The 17867-nt window shown below is 42.7% G+C and overlaps 1 protein-coding gene across 1 annotated transcript in view; it reads left to right on the forward strand.

The window, feature by feature from the left end:
- zc3h3 (zinc finger CCCH-type containing 3) overlaps nt 1–17867 on the forward strand; it is a 74187-nt gene that overhangs the window by 38880 nt on the left and 17440 nt on the right. The window contains exons 4-7 of the mRNA XM_074636327.1: nt 1605–1761; nt 12619–12782; nt 15859–15937; nt 17456–17611. Coding sequence (XP_074492428.1) covers nt 1605–1761; nt 12619–12782; nt 15859–15937; nt 17456–17611 — 556 coding nt within the window. The remainder of the gene's footprint in view (nt 1–1604; nt 1762–12618; nt 12783–15858; nt 15938–17455; nt 17612–17867) is intronic.

The raw sequence follows: 17867 nt of genomic DNA on the forward strand, positions 1-17867 counted from the left end.
TCACTCTGTCTTTTCTCTACTCATTAGGAAGACAGAGTGCTGTCACTGACCACCACAGTGAATGATTGGTAGAAGGGGAAGAGCTGGTGCAGATAATGACATCCAAGAGGGTTTTTTTAGGGGGTGGAATAATGTAAATGAATATGGGGAACAACTGATTGATGTTGCATTAAATCTTGCTTTTCAGGCTGTACCGTAGCAGTGGACGGTTTTTTACCTTTTCATGAAGTAACATGCAGCTTGTGGCAAATTAATTTATGAAAGGCTTTTTACATCAATGTCATTTTCCACAAAGCTTTTAATCGAAGTCTGTGAAAGCTTGGTGATGAGCATATGTCCAGTTTACTACATTTTAGTCAGATTGGCCCCCTAAGTCTGTCGGTAATAATAATATTGTACACACCAATACATTGCTGAGATCTGGGAACATGGTGACATCCCTTAAAAAGAAGACAGACAGGTCAAGAAACACAAGCAGTCAGAAAGGTTGTTATCAAACCAATTTCTAAAGTGGACCCATTATGCTTTCGTGCTTTTCCCCTTTCCTTTAGTGTGTTATATAGTTCTTTGTGCATGTAAAAGGTCTGCAAAGTTACAAAGTCCACGCCAAAAGGAGTTACTTTCCGCCACAGACACACTACTCCTGTCATCAGGCAGCTACGGGCGTGGTTTAAGTGTTGTTGACGTGACACGGAGAGGCGACTGTTTGTTCTAAACAACAATGGCGGCTCCTGAAGAGGTTAGCGTAGATGCTTCAATAGCATCAGTTATATCAGAACTGGAGAGTATTTCTTCAGAGAATGGCACTGAAGATTTTTCTCAACGGAAAAGACATTTTTGCTCTTCTCCTAACTGGCTTCGGCAAGAGTTTGATTGACAGATGGTTCATCCAATCACCTGCCAAGTATGTTTTTTTTAAAGTGCCTGCTCTTTAAACAGTTTCCAATGACGGCCTCTCAGATGGTTCTGTGTAGCAAACTATCTAGTGGGTCAGGTTTACAATTATTCACAATGATTCCTACGTTTCTGACCTCAGTAGAAAGGCTCTTGGTCCATATAGTCTTTGGTCTTTGAACCGATGTGAACGGGGACTTAGACGGCCCACAATGCAAATTCTGTTCTTTGTGCGAGCACGTCAGCCAGCATAGGCCATCATAAAACAACATGATGGATACACAGCCAAATAAATAAATAAATAAAAACACTTTGTCCTCTTTTTTTTCTATTCCGATCTCTCTACTCTCGCGCCTCTTCTCTGATGGATCTGTAAAACGATATAACGAATGAGACTTAAAGTGAGGAGGAGGGAGGGAGGCCAGGCAGGAGGGATGAAGGCAGCGAGCAAAGAGACAGAGGATATGATTTATTAGGCTCATAAAAATTCTGCCTTTGTTATTCCCTCTCATTTTTATACGTGAAGCTTATTAAAGAGCACACCTGCCAGAGTCCTCAGACAAACTTGTGTGTGTCTGCACAGTTTTACGCATTCGCATACATTTGTTCACATACCGACTGGACGTTCAACTATTGCTTCTGTTTCTGTGTGTGATCAGATTTTTAATTTGCAGACTTTCATACTCATTTGCCAACTTTGTTGTTCCCAGGTCCCGCCTCCTCCTCCCACCACCGTAGCCCCGCCTCTCAGCGGGTGTTCAGGACACGCTACAAGATGGTGACCCGCCCGGGCTCCAGCACCACGCACACCCTCCACCCCTACAACCCCGCCCTGTCTTGGAGAGCCAAGAGGATCCAGTCTGCCAGGTAATCCACATTAACAAAGACAAATCCACACACGCCTCCTGCAGGTCTGGGTTTAATGTGTCTCAATGGCTAACATCCCTCAGTGCAGAGCAGCGCCCTGTCTTTAATGTCACTGTCATGTGCGGCATGAGTGGAAGAGGTCGGGAATTTATGGCGCTCATTTTTACACAGTAGATAACCCAGAGAATAAACCATTTACACCAGCGTGCTCCTCGCATTAATTTATACCAGCAGGGAAAGCGCCTTACCCGGGACAGATACAGAGAGAGAGGAAGGGTGGGTGGGTCTGTTTCTTAATGCCATTACAACCCTCTTTTTCACCCCCTCCATTCATTTATCTAACTTTCATCTCCTCTGTCTCAATCCTCTATCATTCTCACATTCTCACTCGAGGTTTTATCCACCAATGAGTCTTGATTACACAGTGAATAAAGTATCTGAAATAACGAATGATTAATCTCATTATCGGTTAATCTATAAATTGTTTTATTTTTTGACAAATGTTGTCTATAAAAATGACATCAAATGTCCATCACAATTTCCAAAAGCCCAAAGGGACATCTTCATATTGCTAGTTTTGTCTGACAAATGGATGGAAATCCAAATGAATTCACTTCATAATGAGAGAGAAAAGCAGCAAATCCTCACATTTGAGAAGCTGGAATCAGAGAATGTTATCGTAATCGGAGAAGTTAGTTGTCTTTTTTTTTTGTTCTGTGATCAACTATTCAATCATTTAAATAATTTCAGCGCCATTCTGTAAATAAAGGAATCTGGAAACCTATATGACTTAAAGAGGACCTCTTATGCTTTTGTGCTTTTCCCCCTTCCTTCAGTGTTATATCGTTTTTTGTGCATGTAAAAGGTCTGCAAAGCCCAAAGTCCACCTCAAAGGGAGTTACTCTCCCCCAAAGAAACACTGCTCCTGGACTGCCTGATATGTCTTTTCTTCCATGACATGGTGATGTCACCAAGTAACACATTTGCGTAATACCTGCCTAGCGGCTAGTTTGGCACGCCCTCAAACAAAGCTAGTTAGAGCGGAGCTGGAGCGGAGTCCGAAGAAATTGTTTCGGTTGACCAATCACAACAGTGGGCCAGCTGACCAATCAGAGCAGACTGGGCTTTTTGGTCTTAAAACACTGTGTTTAAGACAGAAGATGAAAAGAGGTGCTGCAGCACAGCCAGTATGAGAAAAATAAAGTGTTTTTTGAACATTAAAGCATGTAAACATGTTCTAGTAGAAACCCAAATTACAAGTATGCACTTGAAATAAGCAGAATTGGTCCTCTTTAAAAAATCTATATATTTAGCCCTTTAACATACAGAGCTGAGAAGATATTTTTTGTGTGTGATATGACTGCTTGTGTTGGTGATGTCACCTCTGAGGATGGAGAGTTAATTAATGTTTATGAGGAGGTCATTATCGGGTGACAAACGTTAAGTTAATGCCTTATTCATGGCTTTATCACTATGAAAGAGACACACTACAATCAGGTTTATTAACCAAGTGCTGTTTCCCTGCAGTGGTTACATATAAACTGAACTTTGATGTGAAAGCTCTGAACAGGTTGTTGTGGTAGCTTTTGATGACCTGTTAATGTGTAGAGAATTAACAGGATGCTCTGCCTGGAAACTGACTGTGGTATGACTAGACTGTCTCACACACACACACACACACACACACACACACACACACACACACACGTACGCATACACTCCAAACTAGGGTTGAAAGTGGCATGAGTTCTAGGTTATGCCCTATTGTAATTTAGGTTAGGGTTAAAATTAAAATGAAATTCCCAGCCCTGTTGTGAGCACCACAAACAAAATTCCACGCAATCCCATGAAATTGAAGTGGCATCAAAAATCTCAGAGGCAGATATCACAACACCTGAGCATATAAGAATGAAACTCTCTGTTGTGTTGAGTTCAAATATGTCTTTTTTTTGTAATTAAGGTGAGTTTAATCTTTCAGTTGTCTCGTGGTCGTGTATGTTTGGGTAGCTCTTCATAATTAAAGCATTTGTGTGCTTTTGTGTTTTGCGTGTGTGTGGTGGTTCATTTGTGTAATCCAGATTTGGTGAGACAGAGGGGCCCGGACCGTGGCTGGACTCAGCCTCTGGTGACTTATTACTATTCATTTAGCTGCTGCAGTAAATATTGATTCATCAAGGGATTTTCAATTTGAGCCCCGTGACATCTTGTGAAATATCACCAAGTGTGTAGAAGTGAGGAAAGAGATAGGGAAGGAGGGGGACAGGTCGGGTCCCCAGGGATAGTGGATTACCCCCTCCCCCACCCCCACCCACTCATGCACTCCTTTCTCATGCTTATCTATCTGTTTAACTCCAAAGACCCTCCACTTTTATCAGTTTGAGGCCATTGAGTGGAGCATGAGCTCATATTCTCTGCTCTTAACTACTGAGTGCTGCTCTTCATCTTTGGCCTATCAGACCCACTGATCCCTGTCCTCATATGTTCTCAGCTCTTATCTCTGGGCCTGTTCATAGCTGAACCCCTAACTCAAGGCCATGCATTTAAAAAAGAAATCACAGATCCAGCCTTGTATGGTGGTCCAGCGGCTCCCGATGCCTTCGAGTCGGGCAGCCTGTATGGATTCTAAAAGACATTGTTATAATGTGTGTTATAAGAATAGACCGTATATAAGAAGTAGACATAATAACCGTGACACACCCATTGTTTTGTTGACAGTTTTGAAGCCTCAAATTCGGCATTTTGGCCGTCGCCATCTTCTTTGTAACCAGAAGTGACACTAGAGGGTGGAGCTAAGTACATTCGAATACTGAATAAGACATTTTAGGTGAAATGTTACAATTAAGGGCCTTTACACACCGGGGGCGTGACAAATTAATGACGCAAAAATGCGATACACTTGCCTGCGAATATTATATATCCGTGGCTTTTATTGTGAAAGGTAAGAACTGAAAAGGTGGTTCTGGTCTGCGCTGCCTTTGTCAAGGTTGAATAGAGTGATAAAGTTTGCCATCCTGGTTCCAACTATGGAGCCTGCATGTTGTTGTTTCATAAATATAGGCGCAACTCAACCTGTTCCACACAACTTGATTGATTGATGCCTTTATTCGCAGTGCGAAAGCTCAGAAAATCGGCCTAGGTCCAGAAAAAAAATGACACCGCTATGAAAATGTGTTCTGTGGTTACCCACAAGTCTCCCCTTTACAGACATGCCCACTTTATGATAATCACATGCAGTTTGGGACAAGTCATAGTCAAGTCAGCACACTGGCACACTGACAGCTGTTGTTGCCTGTTGGGCTGCAGTTTGCCATGTTATGATTTGAGCACATTTTTTATGCTAAATGCAGTACCTGTGAGGGTTTCTGGACAATATTTGTCATTGATTTGTGTTATTTGATTTCCAACAACACATATATACATACATTTGCATAAAGCAGCATATTTGTCCACTCCCATGTTAATAAGAGTATTAAATACTTGACAAATCTCCCTTAAAGGTGCATTTTGAACAGATAAAAAAATGTGCGACTAATCGGGATTACATATTTTAATAGATTGACAGCCCTATTATTTATATAGCACCTTGCGAAGACAAAGGCTATTCAAACTGCTGTATACAAGAAAATGCACTAGAAGAACATTTAAAACCACGAATTTACAGGCGGAGATAACAATCGATCAAATCAATCAAACATTGAAGAGGAAAATAAAATTAGCCCAACATTTTCGCATCACACTCACCAACTTTACCGTCTCTAAAACCTTTTCAACCAGTTAGTCCCAGACATTCTCTGCTCACAGGCCCACAGGGAGAGAGGTTTTCCCGACCCAGCACGCTGTGCTCTTACCTGTTTTCAGCCATAACGAGCGCAGCGGGTGATTTAGTGCCGGGCGGCAGTTTGAAGGAGCGAGGGAATCGGCTGCCGTATTTCAACCCCCGCCACCAGAAAATAGATATAATCTCAACATTAACTCCATTAATAGTAGCAGGAGTTGAATTAAGAAAGCCGTAAAGCATGCACACCGGAGGATAAATTACGGCCTCCTTTCATCCCTCTCACACCCTCCCTATTTTTCTCTCCGCTGTCCCTTCTTTAATTTTCTATTTTCATGTGTTTGCTCTGTTGCTGTTCTTTGTTTTTGTTTTCTCTCTTCCTATAGTTAAGATATAATCAGACTTATTTGCCACATCCTATATATGATTGAATTCATCTCATTCTTATCTTAATTTCTTGGCTTCTACCGGCATCTGTCTTTTTCTAACTTACTTCCGACATAAATGTTAAAGCCCCCAACATGGCGCGACCCTCCACCCCAAATAAGTATACTATTTTTGAGCATATATACATTTACACACATACACACATTCGGTCCAGGCGCTCATCTCCTTTAGTGCTTCAGTATCGATCAGTACAGGATGTAAGAGACTGGGCAATAAAGTGAAGCAGCGTTCCCTCTTCTTCACTTCTCTCCTCCTTTTCCCGCATTCACTCCCTCATTCATCCCCTTTTATACCCCAATTCATTCATTTACTCATTACTTATCACATTAGTCATCTACCTGTCACCTACAGTCGCGTGTTGTGATCCTCCTCTGCTGCTGTTCACACTGCACTCTACACAAATACTCTTCTTAATGTTATTTTCTACCATAAAAGAGGATTTTCTTCATTACAGCCGGCTCCCTTTTAAGTTGGATTTGATAGGATCGCGACGCGTAATGACACTCGCTTTGGTTTCCTTTAAGTGCCTGAAGAAGAGCAGCAGTCCTCACTGTTGGAATTAGCCAGATGACTGTTTTTGCTGTGCTCTGTTTCAAGGGTAACTGTTTCCCCAATATGAGCTTACTAATGCTTGGGTTGCAGACAAATAGACAAGGGCAGCATTATTCGGAGCAGTCGCGCGACCCTCCAAATTCTTCCCTGTCACTAAAACAAAAGTCGGATCATTCATCAACAGCGCCGGTAGTGCTGAATCGCGCTCTCCTTTATCTGTGCATCGCATGGTCAGAGCAGTGCACGCACACACACCTGCTTGTAGACACACACACACACACACACACACACACACACGTACGTGCATACGTATGCAGACTAGTCACAGGGGAGTTTGTGCACGCCCTTGCCCCCTTCTTTGTTTCTTCCTTTTCTCGACATATTTTACTTTTTCTTTTTGGGGAGTTTAATGTTCTTTTACTGCGACCTCCAATCACTGTCTTTATGTTTTACAACACAACTGAATGAATGAAAGTACAGGGATTGCACTTCAGGGCACAATAAGTTGATGAATCGATTGACAGAAATTTAACTGACAAGAAATGTGATTTATCGTTGAAGTCATTCATCAAGAAAAAAATGCTTCACATTCTCTGGTCTAGCTTCTCTAATGTGATGATCTTCTTTTTTTCTTTTATGAATCATTGTAATTTGAATATCTTTAGTTATTTAACCTTTGGTCAAACAAAATATGACATTTGAAGATGTAACTTTGGGCTTTGGGTATGTTTTAATTGCCATTGTATAGACCAAATGACTATGTAAGTAAGCAAAAGTCTTTTGGATTAATTGATAATGAACAGCTCATGATAATGTAGAGTGGGTTTATTAAGCGTTGTTTTGCATTGATTTTGAGAGCAAAAACAATAAGCGCACTGACACTGAACCTTACAGTAAATGCACCTTTAAACACACTATTCACTTTCTATACCGATGATTGTCGTATACCAAATCAATACATTCTAAAGTGTTCTGATGATACAGCTCTAATACCACTGTTAAGTAACTCGAACAACCCTGGGGCTGCACCAACACGGCGTAAACAAAGTCGTCGAGTGGAGTGATAATAATGCTCTTGAGATTATATAGCATACACTTAAACTGATATTGATGTTTTTTTAGGTGAGCCTTAAAATAAGTTTTGCTGCCGATCCCCGTCCACAACACTATATTACTTTGCTCCCGTGCTGGTACTCCTGTCTGTTTCTCCAAACTGGGGGGAGTGCCGACTGTCATCTTCTGTAGGTAATACCCTGACTATGGATAAGTACCTCATACAACCCCACTTCAAACCACCCAAACTATCCCTTTAACACAAAGAAAACAGATGGAATAGTATTTGGTTGACCAGCTGACTCTCAGATGAGAGAAAAGTTCCTATTGTTATCAATAATGAAAAAATCAAGCAGGTACTTTCATATGAATTCTTGGTTGTAAAGATGGACCATCTGCTATCTTGGAAAGACTACATTGAATTTGTCTGCAAAAGGAGAAAAACAAATGATTTATTTGTTCCGCTGCCTTAGGTCTTTTGGGGTGAGTAGACAAATTCTTCTCTTGTTCTTTACTTCTATGATTGTGGTCAACCCCTTGAGAAACTCTATGAATCAGCCTACCATAATAACATATCGATAGGGCTGTCAATCGATTGGAATAGTTCATCGTGATTAATCACGAATTAATCGCACATATATGCTCAAATCATAACATGGCAAACTGAAGCCCAACAGACAACAGCTGTCAGTGTGCTGACTTGACTATGACTTGCCCCAAACTGCATGTAATTAATCTTGAAGTGGGCATGTCTGTAAAGAGGAGACTCGTGGGTACCCATAGAACCCATTTTCATTCACATATCTTGAGGTCAGAGGTCAAGGGACCCCTTTTGAAAATGGCCATGCCAGTTTTTCCTCGTCCAAATTTTGCACAAGTTTGGAGCGTTATTTAGCCTCCTTCTCGGCAAGCTAGTATGTACCAAAGGACTCCTTAGGTTTTCTAGTTTCATATTATACAAGTATTTTCTAGGTTTAAAACTGAGCCCGTTACAACCTAAAAAGTGCAAGTTGTGTTAATGTGTTAAAGAAATTAGTGGCGTTAAACAATTTTGACAGCCCCACATATTAAAGGTGCCAAATTTGAAATTCAGAGCATATCGCTTGCCACCACACGGCTCTCAACATGGCGACGGCTGAGCCAGCAGCTTGCAGCTAAAGGTGCTAACAGCGCTAACAATTAAAAAAAAAAAAGGCAACAGTGCTGACAGAGTTAACCTGGAGGCGGGAACCGGAGGCTGGGTGCTACGCTTCTATGACGCCGACAGTCGGAACGGCGTTATAAGCTGTAACCTCTGTATGAATGCAGTGCAGAGCGGTGGCGGTTAGCTAGCCAGTGGGGCAAACCCACTAGCACTAAAAGGCACGCGCGACCGGCCCAGCTATATCAATAAAGCACGGAGAAGCTCGGATTATAACACACACAGAGTAAGAGTGATTTCATTCTCTGCTCAGGTAGACATTACTCAAATATACGTTGAAGGGTCTTGAATATATTGTCTGCGCTTATTGTAGAAGTATGTTAAATGTATGTATCCTTATTTCTTGTCTTAAATTGTTGATGTTGCAAATGGAACTGCTGGGATGCAAAACATTTCAGACTTGATCTGACAATGAAGTAATATCATTCAAACCAAAACAAAGAGCTAAACGAGGCTAAAAACTGGTGATAATCCCACATGGGTTTGTCACTATGAGTGGCGTGTTGTTGTTTTATTAATTGTTAATATAGAAAATATTGGTTAGTGCAGCTTTAAATTGTTGAGCAGTTTGTATGATGGCAGTATGGATGTGTCCCTCAAGGCCTTGTAGCAGAAATGTAGACAGTGAACAGTGTGTGTTCAACATTGTAAGGGCTCCCCCCTGGTTGTCCAGCTTGGGAGGATTTGTGCATCAGATGGGCCTGGAGCGTCTCTGATAACAGATATCTCTCTGGAGGTCAAGGGCATCACGGGGAACAGGTCAAGGAGAGTCTGGAGACAGAAAAAACACCTACTCCTTTTTAAATGACGTTATTCCCTTTATGCTGTTTTGATTCGGATGTTGTTTCCACTGTTTGCTTCCCCCTTTCCTTCCTCTTCCCCTTCCCCACCCTCATTAGAGGAAGATTACCTCGTTGTTAAGATAATCTGCTCCTACAGAGGCGGTTTTCAATAATGGTGTTCAGGGTGAAACTCATTCATGTGGCCGTGCACAGAAGTCTGAGAACTTCATTTGTGCACAAAATACTTAATGATTGTTGTTTCCGATTCCTTGAGGGGGCGGGGTCAAAACAGGTCAAATGCTTATTTCCCAGAAAAACAAACTTTTATTTTTAAAACTTTTACTCAATTCATATTCACAATTCATTTCATACAGTTTATGGAACCTGTGAATTATTTTCATACAGTTGAATTTGGTTGCTATTATTCAAATATAATATGTTCTTTCTTTTTCTTAATTCACTGTACTGCAACTGTAACACTGAAACTTGCTGGAATGACACAGAGTCCGACATACGTCAGGCCACTAAATACAATCAGCCAGTTTCCCGATCGGGCCAGCCCTCGAAAAAGTTTCATACAAATCATTTTCCGGACATTGCTTGGCGAGTGACGTCACTAGGTCTTCGCTCTGTTCTGCCCTTAGATAAGATACTAAAAGTAGAGGGTAGACAATAACAGATACAGGCAGGCTTGCTTCATAGATGACACGGCGGTCAATATCAACAACAAACTATTTGAATCATAGACTGTATATATAGATGGACGACGCGTCTCCACTTCCTCCCACTGTACAAAAGTGAAGCAAAAATATTGGAATATGAGAAATGCCATCTTGAGATTTTTGGAGCCAGAGTCTGTGCAGTAGTGATCGGGGTCTGGAGCTGCGGTATCGAGGTCCCGCCCACAGACCCGCTCAAGCCAATTCTGAGCCGAGCACGGCTACAGCTTGTTAGCATGAGCTACGTAGCTGCTACGTTAGCACCACGGTAGCAGTTTAGCTAGGCAGTCACAACAACTAACCATAATATCTTTATAACTACATTCATGATGAAATTGACGCATGTTCTATTACACAGGCGGTTTTAGAAAGTTAAAGTTCACACCCCCTTTTTATAGCATCAAATAACTAATTAAAACCAAACGTATCAGAATAATGCACTTAAACACTTGACCATACATCAGTGATAAGAACTACCTAGAATGACAGAAACTATGTTTAGAAAAATTTATGATGTCCCATCCGCTAACATGGAGGGGGCGGGGTTTATGACCTATACTGCAGCCAGCCACCAGGGGGCGTCTGAGATGTTTTGGCTTCACTTTTAAGGGGCTGTCATGTCGTCCATCTTTATATTCAGTCTATTGTCGAAACACGATAGAACATTCATTGCATCTTGGAGAAAAAAATACGACTGGGTTAAAAATGATGACTGGTGTTAGCGTAGCTGCTTTAAGGAATAGCTCAGTGCAATAGTGTGTGCGTAGTATGTGCGATGCAAGTGTGTGGTTGAGCGAGAGAGAGAGAAGATGGTTGCACTTACAGCAAACAGATGTTGGCGATCGGAGCAGAGAATAAAACCTGCGGTCCATGGTGCACGGCCTTACCCAGACTAGTGTGCTTGCAGCTCTTACTGATCTTCCCTTAGTACCTAGACAAAACTAAAACAAAATGCATCGCTTTGCGCAACGCCATCCAGTCCAGAAAGAGCACCAATGTGTAGTTGTTTAGGAACTGATAAGCAGATCCAAATTAAAATTTCTTAAGGATTCTTTTAGAAATGGACTCAATGCCCAACCCTACCGGTCGGTCACCCCCCCGACTGCAACCCAGTGTCAGGGTTAACTACCGTCTGTGTTAACTGTTCATGTCATATCCCCATTAACCTCCATTGTGGCTCCCCAGGCCGCCCGGTCCCTGTTTAAGCCTCCCTGGGTGGCAGTCAGCGCTCCAACATTAGCCTCCATTACAGCTCCCCTGGCTGCAGTTGCCCTGTGTAGGGCAGCCACTGATCTTGTATCAGTGTGAAACTGAGTGTCTGTGCTGCTGAATTATGGGCGCGCAGTCAGGTAGGCCGTGTACGTGAAACGCAGCTGATGGCTGATATTTCCTCTTGTTTTTTTCCTTATTTGCAGCAGTGCAGCAGCTCCCCGCCGGGCTGCGGCGTGTTAAGCGTCCGTGTCAGTTGTTTTGTGCGCGGCGTGCATTCGGGGTAACCCTCTCTTCTCTCTGTAATGGGAGGCATGAACTCTCGCTCTAAACCCATTTCCAGCCCATCTGAAATACGGCAGCAAATTACCTCCAGCGGCACCCTGCACACCAGCCCCAATCCGCCCCAAATAGAAGTGACAGGACAGCGCAATTTATCGCCATAACCCCTGCACCGCCCCACCACCACCCAGCAGGCTTCGCGCGTACAGCCGCCCCACACATACACTGAGTCTACTGAGTGACTTCTGAATGGTGAGCATGTGTGTGTAGAGGCCTGTGATTTTGTGTACTGTACATACTGTAGCAGGAGTGTGTTGTGATACTGCGTGTGTGTGTGTGTGTGTGTGTGTGTGTGTGTGTGGTCTCTTCGCTCCAGTGTAGGGGCCAACCTCGCTGCTCTGGCCCCCTGCCCTGCCTATTATCTCATTGATTTCCTCCTCTCCTCTTTTCAATTCTCTCCATTTCCACACTGCCGTCCTTTCCATTAGAGGAGCAATTTAACAGAGTGCTGTGACATGGGAGGGAGAGAGAGGGAGGGGAGACTGGAGGATGGGAAACATAAAGTGAGGAGGGGAGATCTAGTGAAAGAGCTTGAAAAGAGGGGTGGAACTGAGGAGAGGGATGAGCAGATAGTATCGTCCCACCTCAGAGGATGGCATTAAAATGAAAATTTCACACAGTTTGTAAAATGAGCTTAACGGATAATTAATAATCATTCAAAGTTGTAATTAATAAAGCAGAATCCTTTAAGTGAATGTATAACTTTAAGATCATTTTCAGATGTTTTCTTATACCTTATTTCATCTGTTTTTCTTCTTCTGTCCCTCTCCCTCTCAGGAGTTTCCTTCAGAGCCGCATGCGAGCTCCCCACGACAGACACCCGTCATCCACCCAGCACTGGAGGGGTAGCAGCATGTGCTGGATTCGTGGTTCCCTGTACCGGGTGTCGGCCAATAAGCTCTCCCGCACCGTGGGGTCCAACATGTCGATCAACCGAACAGGTACTCCGACCGTCACTGTGTCGGCAACACTGACGACATACAGATTTTGTGCAGGGCCGAGTGAAATGATTGGACGGGCTTACTGCAGTCCTGCGACAGTCACAGATACCAGATTTGTTTTCTTTTTTTCATCAGGGCATTTGATTTATTGATTGATGTCAGGATGTAATGAGAATTTCGACAGATAGGACAAAAAAAAAAAAAGGATTTGAACAACACCCCAACCCTACCTTTAAGTATTATGTAGTAGACCTCTGCTGGTTGTGACCACGGTGCATGTGGGCGCAGCCCTCAGCTGTGGCTGGCTCACACACACACATCGTAACACATTGGTCATCTGATCTAAGCACCGCCGGTTCATATGCTGTGTGGCTTAATGATGTTTTCTTAGCTAATCTTAATAGGAGCAGTAAAGAGTAGCCAAAGTGCAGCTACTGTAGCCAAATCCAATTCCTTTTTTTGTGTTTTTTTTTAAACTAAAAAAAATGTTTTAACTCCCAACATTTTTAGATGAATGTGTTGATAATGATTCTCATTTCAGATTTTATTTTTCTTCACTTGCAGTTTACAAGTGTAGTGAAGTGTTTGATTTAGAATCTGGTTAATATACTGTATATGCATCAATTGAAATTGTTGTAGTAAAAGCACCTCAGATCACAAGGGTTAGAGGTTATGTACTGCACACACATTACAAGTTTGTTCATCCAAGACTGGCTGCCTGGGTATCAATTGAAATGCCTGATTGCCAATATGATACCCGGTATGACACCACAACTTGTTCTTTTTTTTGCAATATGTTTGAAAACTAAAAACATGTTTTTCTACAAAATCTTTATTTCATTTAACACAACACTTCTAAATGTTGTCTACACACCACAATCAGCTGTACAAGAACTTTGCGTGTACAGTCTCATATTGGCAAAAATTCAATCTAAATCCGGAACTGTAGCAGAATAAAGAAGAGTGTGAATCTGACCTGTTATTTAATACTAGCATCTGATAGTCAGTGCATCGGACACATTTCAGTCGGTACCAAAAATGTCCTGAGGTTTGATACCCGGCCCTATTCTGGACATGGATTAGATGGCAGCGAGTCAGTGTGCACCCCGAGGTGATAAAGGAGTGTTTATTCATGTTTGTGGCTGCAGCTCTGCCCACATGCTCTCTAATAGACTTACAGGAGCTGGCTGGATTTTGCCATCTGAAATAATAAAGTTGTCATCTGTCAGAGCAGAGAGGGGGAGGGGTCCGGAGAACCGGACGGTGCAGATTAAAGCCCGGATCTGCCTCCACCTCCTTCACACTTCTCTCACATACACATTCTGTAGCCACTACACCTGCAGGTGAAATTGAAGAGCTCCATTCCGTTAAACTCGTGACCGGCATCCCAACACACACACATACACTCTTCCCTTGCATTCTCCAGAAACACATGTACCTCAGGTATCCTCCCAGCAGGACTTGTGATTTCACATCTTCCTCCCCGGCGAGCTTCACATTTGTTTTTGGTCTGGAGCCACCGGCCTTGTAATTCAGCTCTGCTTAAATCACACCAGAGCGCCCACTTGATGAGAGCCTTAACAGCTAAAAAAAGTTCAGAAATTAGAGGCCTGAATAAGATCAACTGCCATCTGTAACCTCAGCCTCCTTGTCCTCCTCTCCACTCCTCTCATGGCCTCCAACAACCCTCCACACACACACACCTTTCCCTCCAGCGTTTGTGGAGTGCATTGGGTACATAGTGTTTATGATGTTCTCAGACAGAGCTGGACGTCACGTTTGGCTTTGGCACCAATGCGTCAAACCACCACCACAGTATAAATAACCCCGCACATATCAGGTTGTTATTGCATTTGGCTGCACAAACACACACTCAAGACAGCTTCACTTCTGTCATATTGGATGTGAATAGCACTAATAGTATTTTTTAATTGTTTTATTTTAGATGAGACTTTTGTAACACGCATCAAAACGTGCAGGATGAATAAAGAGACAAAAAAAACACCTCCACGCTCTTTTCAGATATGTAATCCGTGTCTTCATCACCATGCCAAACTAATTGCTTGTGATATTGTGGTAACATTTCACAACATAAGTCAGTTAAGAGGAGTTAAAGGGATAATTTGGGTGTTTTGAAGTGGAGTTGTATGAGGTCCTTACCCATAGTCAGTGTATTACCTACAGTAGATTACAGTCGGCACGCCCCCAGTTTGGAGAAGCAGACAGGAGTTACCGCATGGAGGCAAAGCAATGTGCTGCTGTGGACGGGGCCGGCAGCAAAACCTATTTTAGCCACATAAAAGAAAGGCCCACCTAAAATAAAATCAGTTTTAAATGTACACTATATTTAGAATACATTCACTGCTCTCCCTTACGGTCAGACAGCCCAATCCAACGGGCAACTGAATCCGTTGTATCCATCTATGCTCTCACCAAAGCCACCAGACTCCATTAGAAAAAAACTGTAATTTTACCTCACAGAACATGGGAGTTGTTGGTCTTCCGCTGCCCCGATCGGTTAATTAGTTTGTGCTATTATATACAAACCCCCTTCAAAAAACCCAAACTATTCCTTTAATGCAATGTAGGACATGCAGAAATATTGCTCCTGGACATGTGTCATGTTGGTACTGGTAATATAGGCAAAGTGTAAAAACACAAACAGCTACAGATCAGTGTCAGTTAAGCTGTAAGTGCGTGATTATACTTGTGTTGTTGATGTAAAGATGTGGTGTGGTCTTGTATTTGTGCTTTCATAGAGCAAAATAGCAGTTTGTACGTTTGTAATTTTACATCGGTTTGATACTGAAATGACGCGGGGAGTGGATCTGGACATTTACATGAGGTAGCAGGGACTGCAGGTATTGGAGAGAAAGTTGACATATTTTGTAACAAAGAAACGAAACATTTTGCTGTATCCATGGGACAAAAACAACACGCCCAATTAGTGGATTAAGAGTTCATCACTACCATTTCTGTTGATTTAATGTGAGGATTATTTGCTAGGTTAAACTGAAAACGGAACACAGAATCCCTTTTATATTTAATTTCACGTGTCCCTTTTCTCCACATTTAGGAAGGTCTTTCGGCCCCGCCCACGTCTCCTCCATGAGTCCTGCTTTCAATCGAACCTCCAGTTCTCGCCATTTAGCCAGGTAAGCATATCACACCGCCAACCTGTTTCATCTCTTCTCATCAGAAGCATTCAAGCACAAGTGGAGCGAACATTTCTGCATACATATCCAACTTTTATCTCAATGGTACAGTGTGTAAGATTTGACGGCATCTAGTGGTGGGGTTGCAGATTGCAGCCAACTGAATTACCCTCCGCTCAATCCTCCCTTTCCAAGACTGCGGTAACGTGAGCAGCCAAGTGCGAAACCATGGTAACGCTGTTCACCTCACTCAGAGGCCATCCTTACCATAATAACACTACTTAAGGAGCAACTGAAGTCAGACGGTGGCTGGCGGTACCACGGTTTTGCACTCCGCGTCTCACGTTACCACAGTTTCACAAGCGTGTCGGAGAGCTACAGTGGCCTTCAGGTAACTTAAAAACTAGGACTGTCAATTGATTAAAATATTGAATTGCATGATTGTCCATAGTTAATCGTGTTTAATTGCAAATTAATTGCACATTTTTCATCTGTTCAAATTGTTCAATTGACATTAAAGGGACATTTCTCAAGTATTTAATATTCTTATCAACATGGGAGTGGGCAAATATGCTTTCTTTATGCAAATGTATGTATATATTTATTATTGGAAATCAATTAACAACACAAAACAATGACATATATTGGTCCAGAAACCCTCACAGGTACTACATTCAGCATAAAAAATATGCTCAAATCATAACATGGCAAACTGCAGCCCAACAGGCAACAACAGCTGTCAGTGTGTCAGTGTGCTGACTCGACTATGACTTGCCCCAAACTGCATGTGATTATCATAAAGTGAGCATGTCTGTAAAGGGGAGACTCGTGGGTACCCATAGAACACATTTTCATTCACATATCTTGAGGTCAGAGGTCAAGGGATCCCTTTGAAAATGGCCATGCCAGTTTTTCTTTGCCAAAATGTGGCGCAAGTTAGGAGCATTATTTATCCTCCTTTGTGACAAGCTAATAGGACATGGTTGATACCAATGGATTCCTTGGGTTTTTCTAGTTTCATATGATACCAGTATCTTCACTCTAGCTTAAATGGGCCCGCTACAACCTCCAAAACATCGATTGCATTCATGCATTAAAGAAATTACCGGCGTTAAAACAAATTCACGTTAACGTGTTATTATCACAATAACTTTGACAGCCCTGGTAAAAACGTGAAAGGCTCACACTGTTCCTTTAACAGTTGTATGAGGGCCATCCTGCTGGCATACAACAGCACCACAAGAAGTCCAGTCCAGCCAAGACTTTTACATTTGATCCCCCTCTCTCCCTCTCCCAACATTAACTGCCTTTCATCACTGTCAACTGAGGGCTGTAAAGCCAGAAGTAATCTTTTAAAATTAAAATTAGCATATGGTGGATACCTTCACCCCGGAGCTCCTCTCAGGGGTGAGGGGTTGGAACTTGAATCCTGGCACAATTTGTCCTCTTTGGTTACCACAAGCTGCTTGTTATTGATTTGTGGATACCTGTGGTTTGTCTGTGTTTTTCTAAAACCAGCCGCGCAGTCCAGCGGAGCCTCGCCATAATCCGACAGGCTCGTCAGAAGAAACTACAGAAGCAGTACTGCATGTACTACAACCGCTTCGGCAAGTGTAACCGTGGCAACAGCTGTCCCTACATCCACGACCCGGACAAGGTTGCCGTCTGCACCAGGTAGCGTACAGTAAACACACAAGAACCATATCGCTATACGTGAAGGATCAGGGTGGGGAGATTAGTGCTCTGATCTGTGGTCCAGTAAAGAGGGATATTCCTCCATTGCCACTCTACCCAGTATACACCCAATAGAGTTATGAAGAGGGAGATCTTAGATAACTAGCATTCGCAGCACTTCAAGGCTTATATGGACCTCATTGAACCGCATTGTCCCCTGGTCGGCTGGAGCATTTTTTCACGGCATTCCCATAAT

The sequence above is a fragment of the Sebastes fasciatus genome, chromosome 5 (genome assembly GCF_043250625.1).
Source record: "Sebastes fasciatus isolate fSebFas1 chromosome 5, fSebFas1.pri, whole genome shotgun sequence".
Classification (NCBI taxonomy): Eukaryota; Metazoa; Chordata; class Actinopteri; order Perciformes; family Sebastidae; genus Sebastes; species Sebastes fasciatus.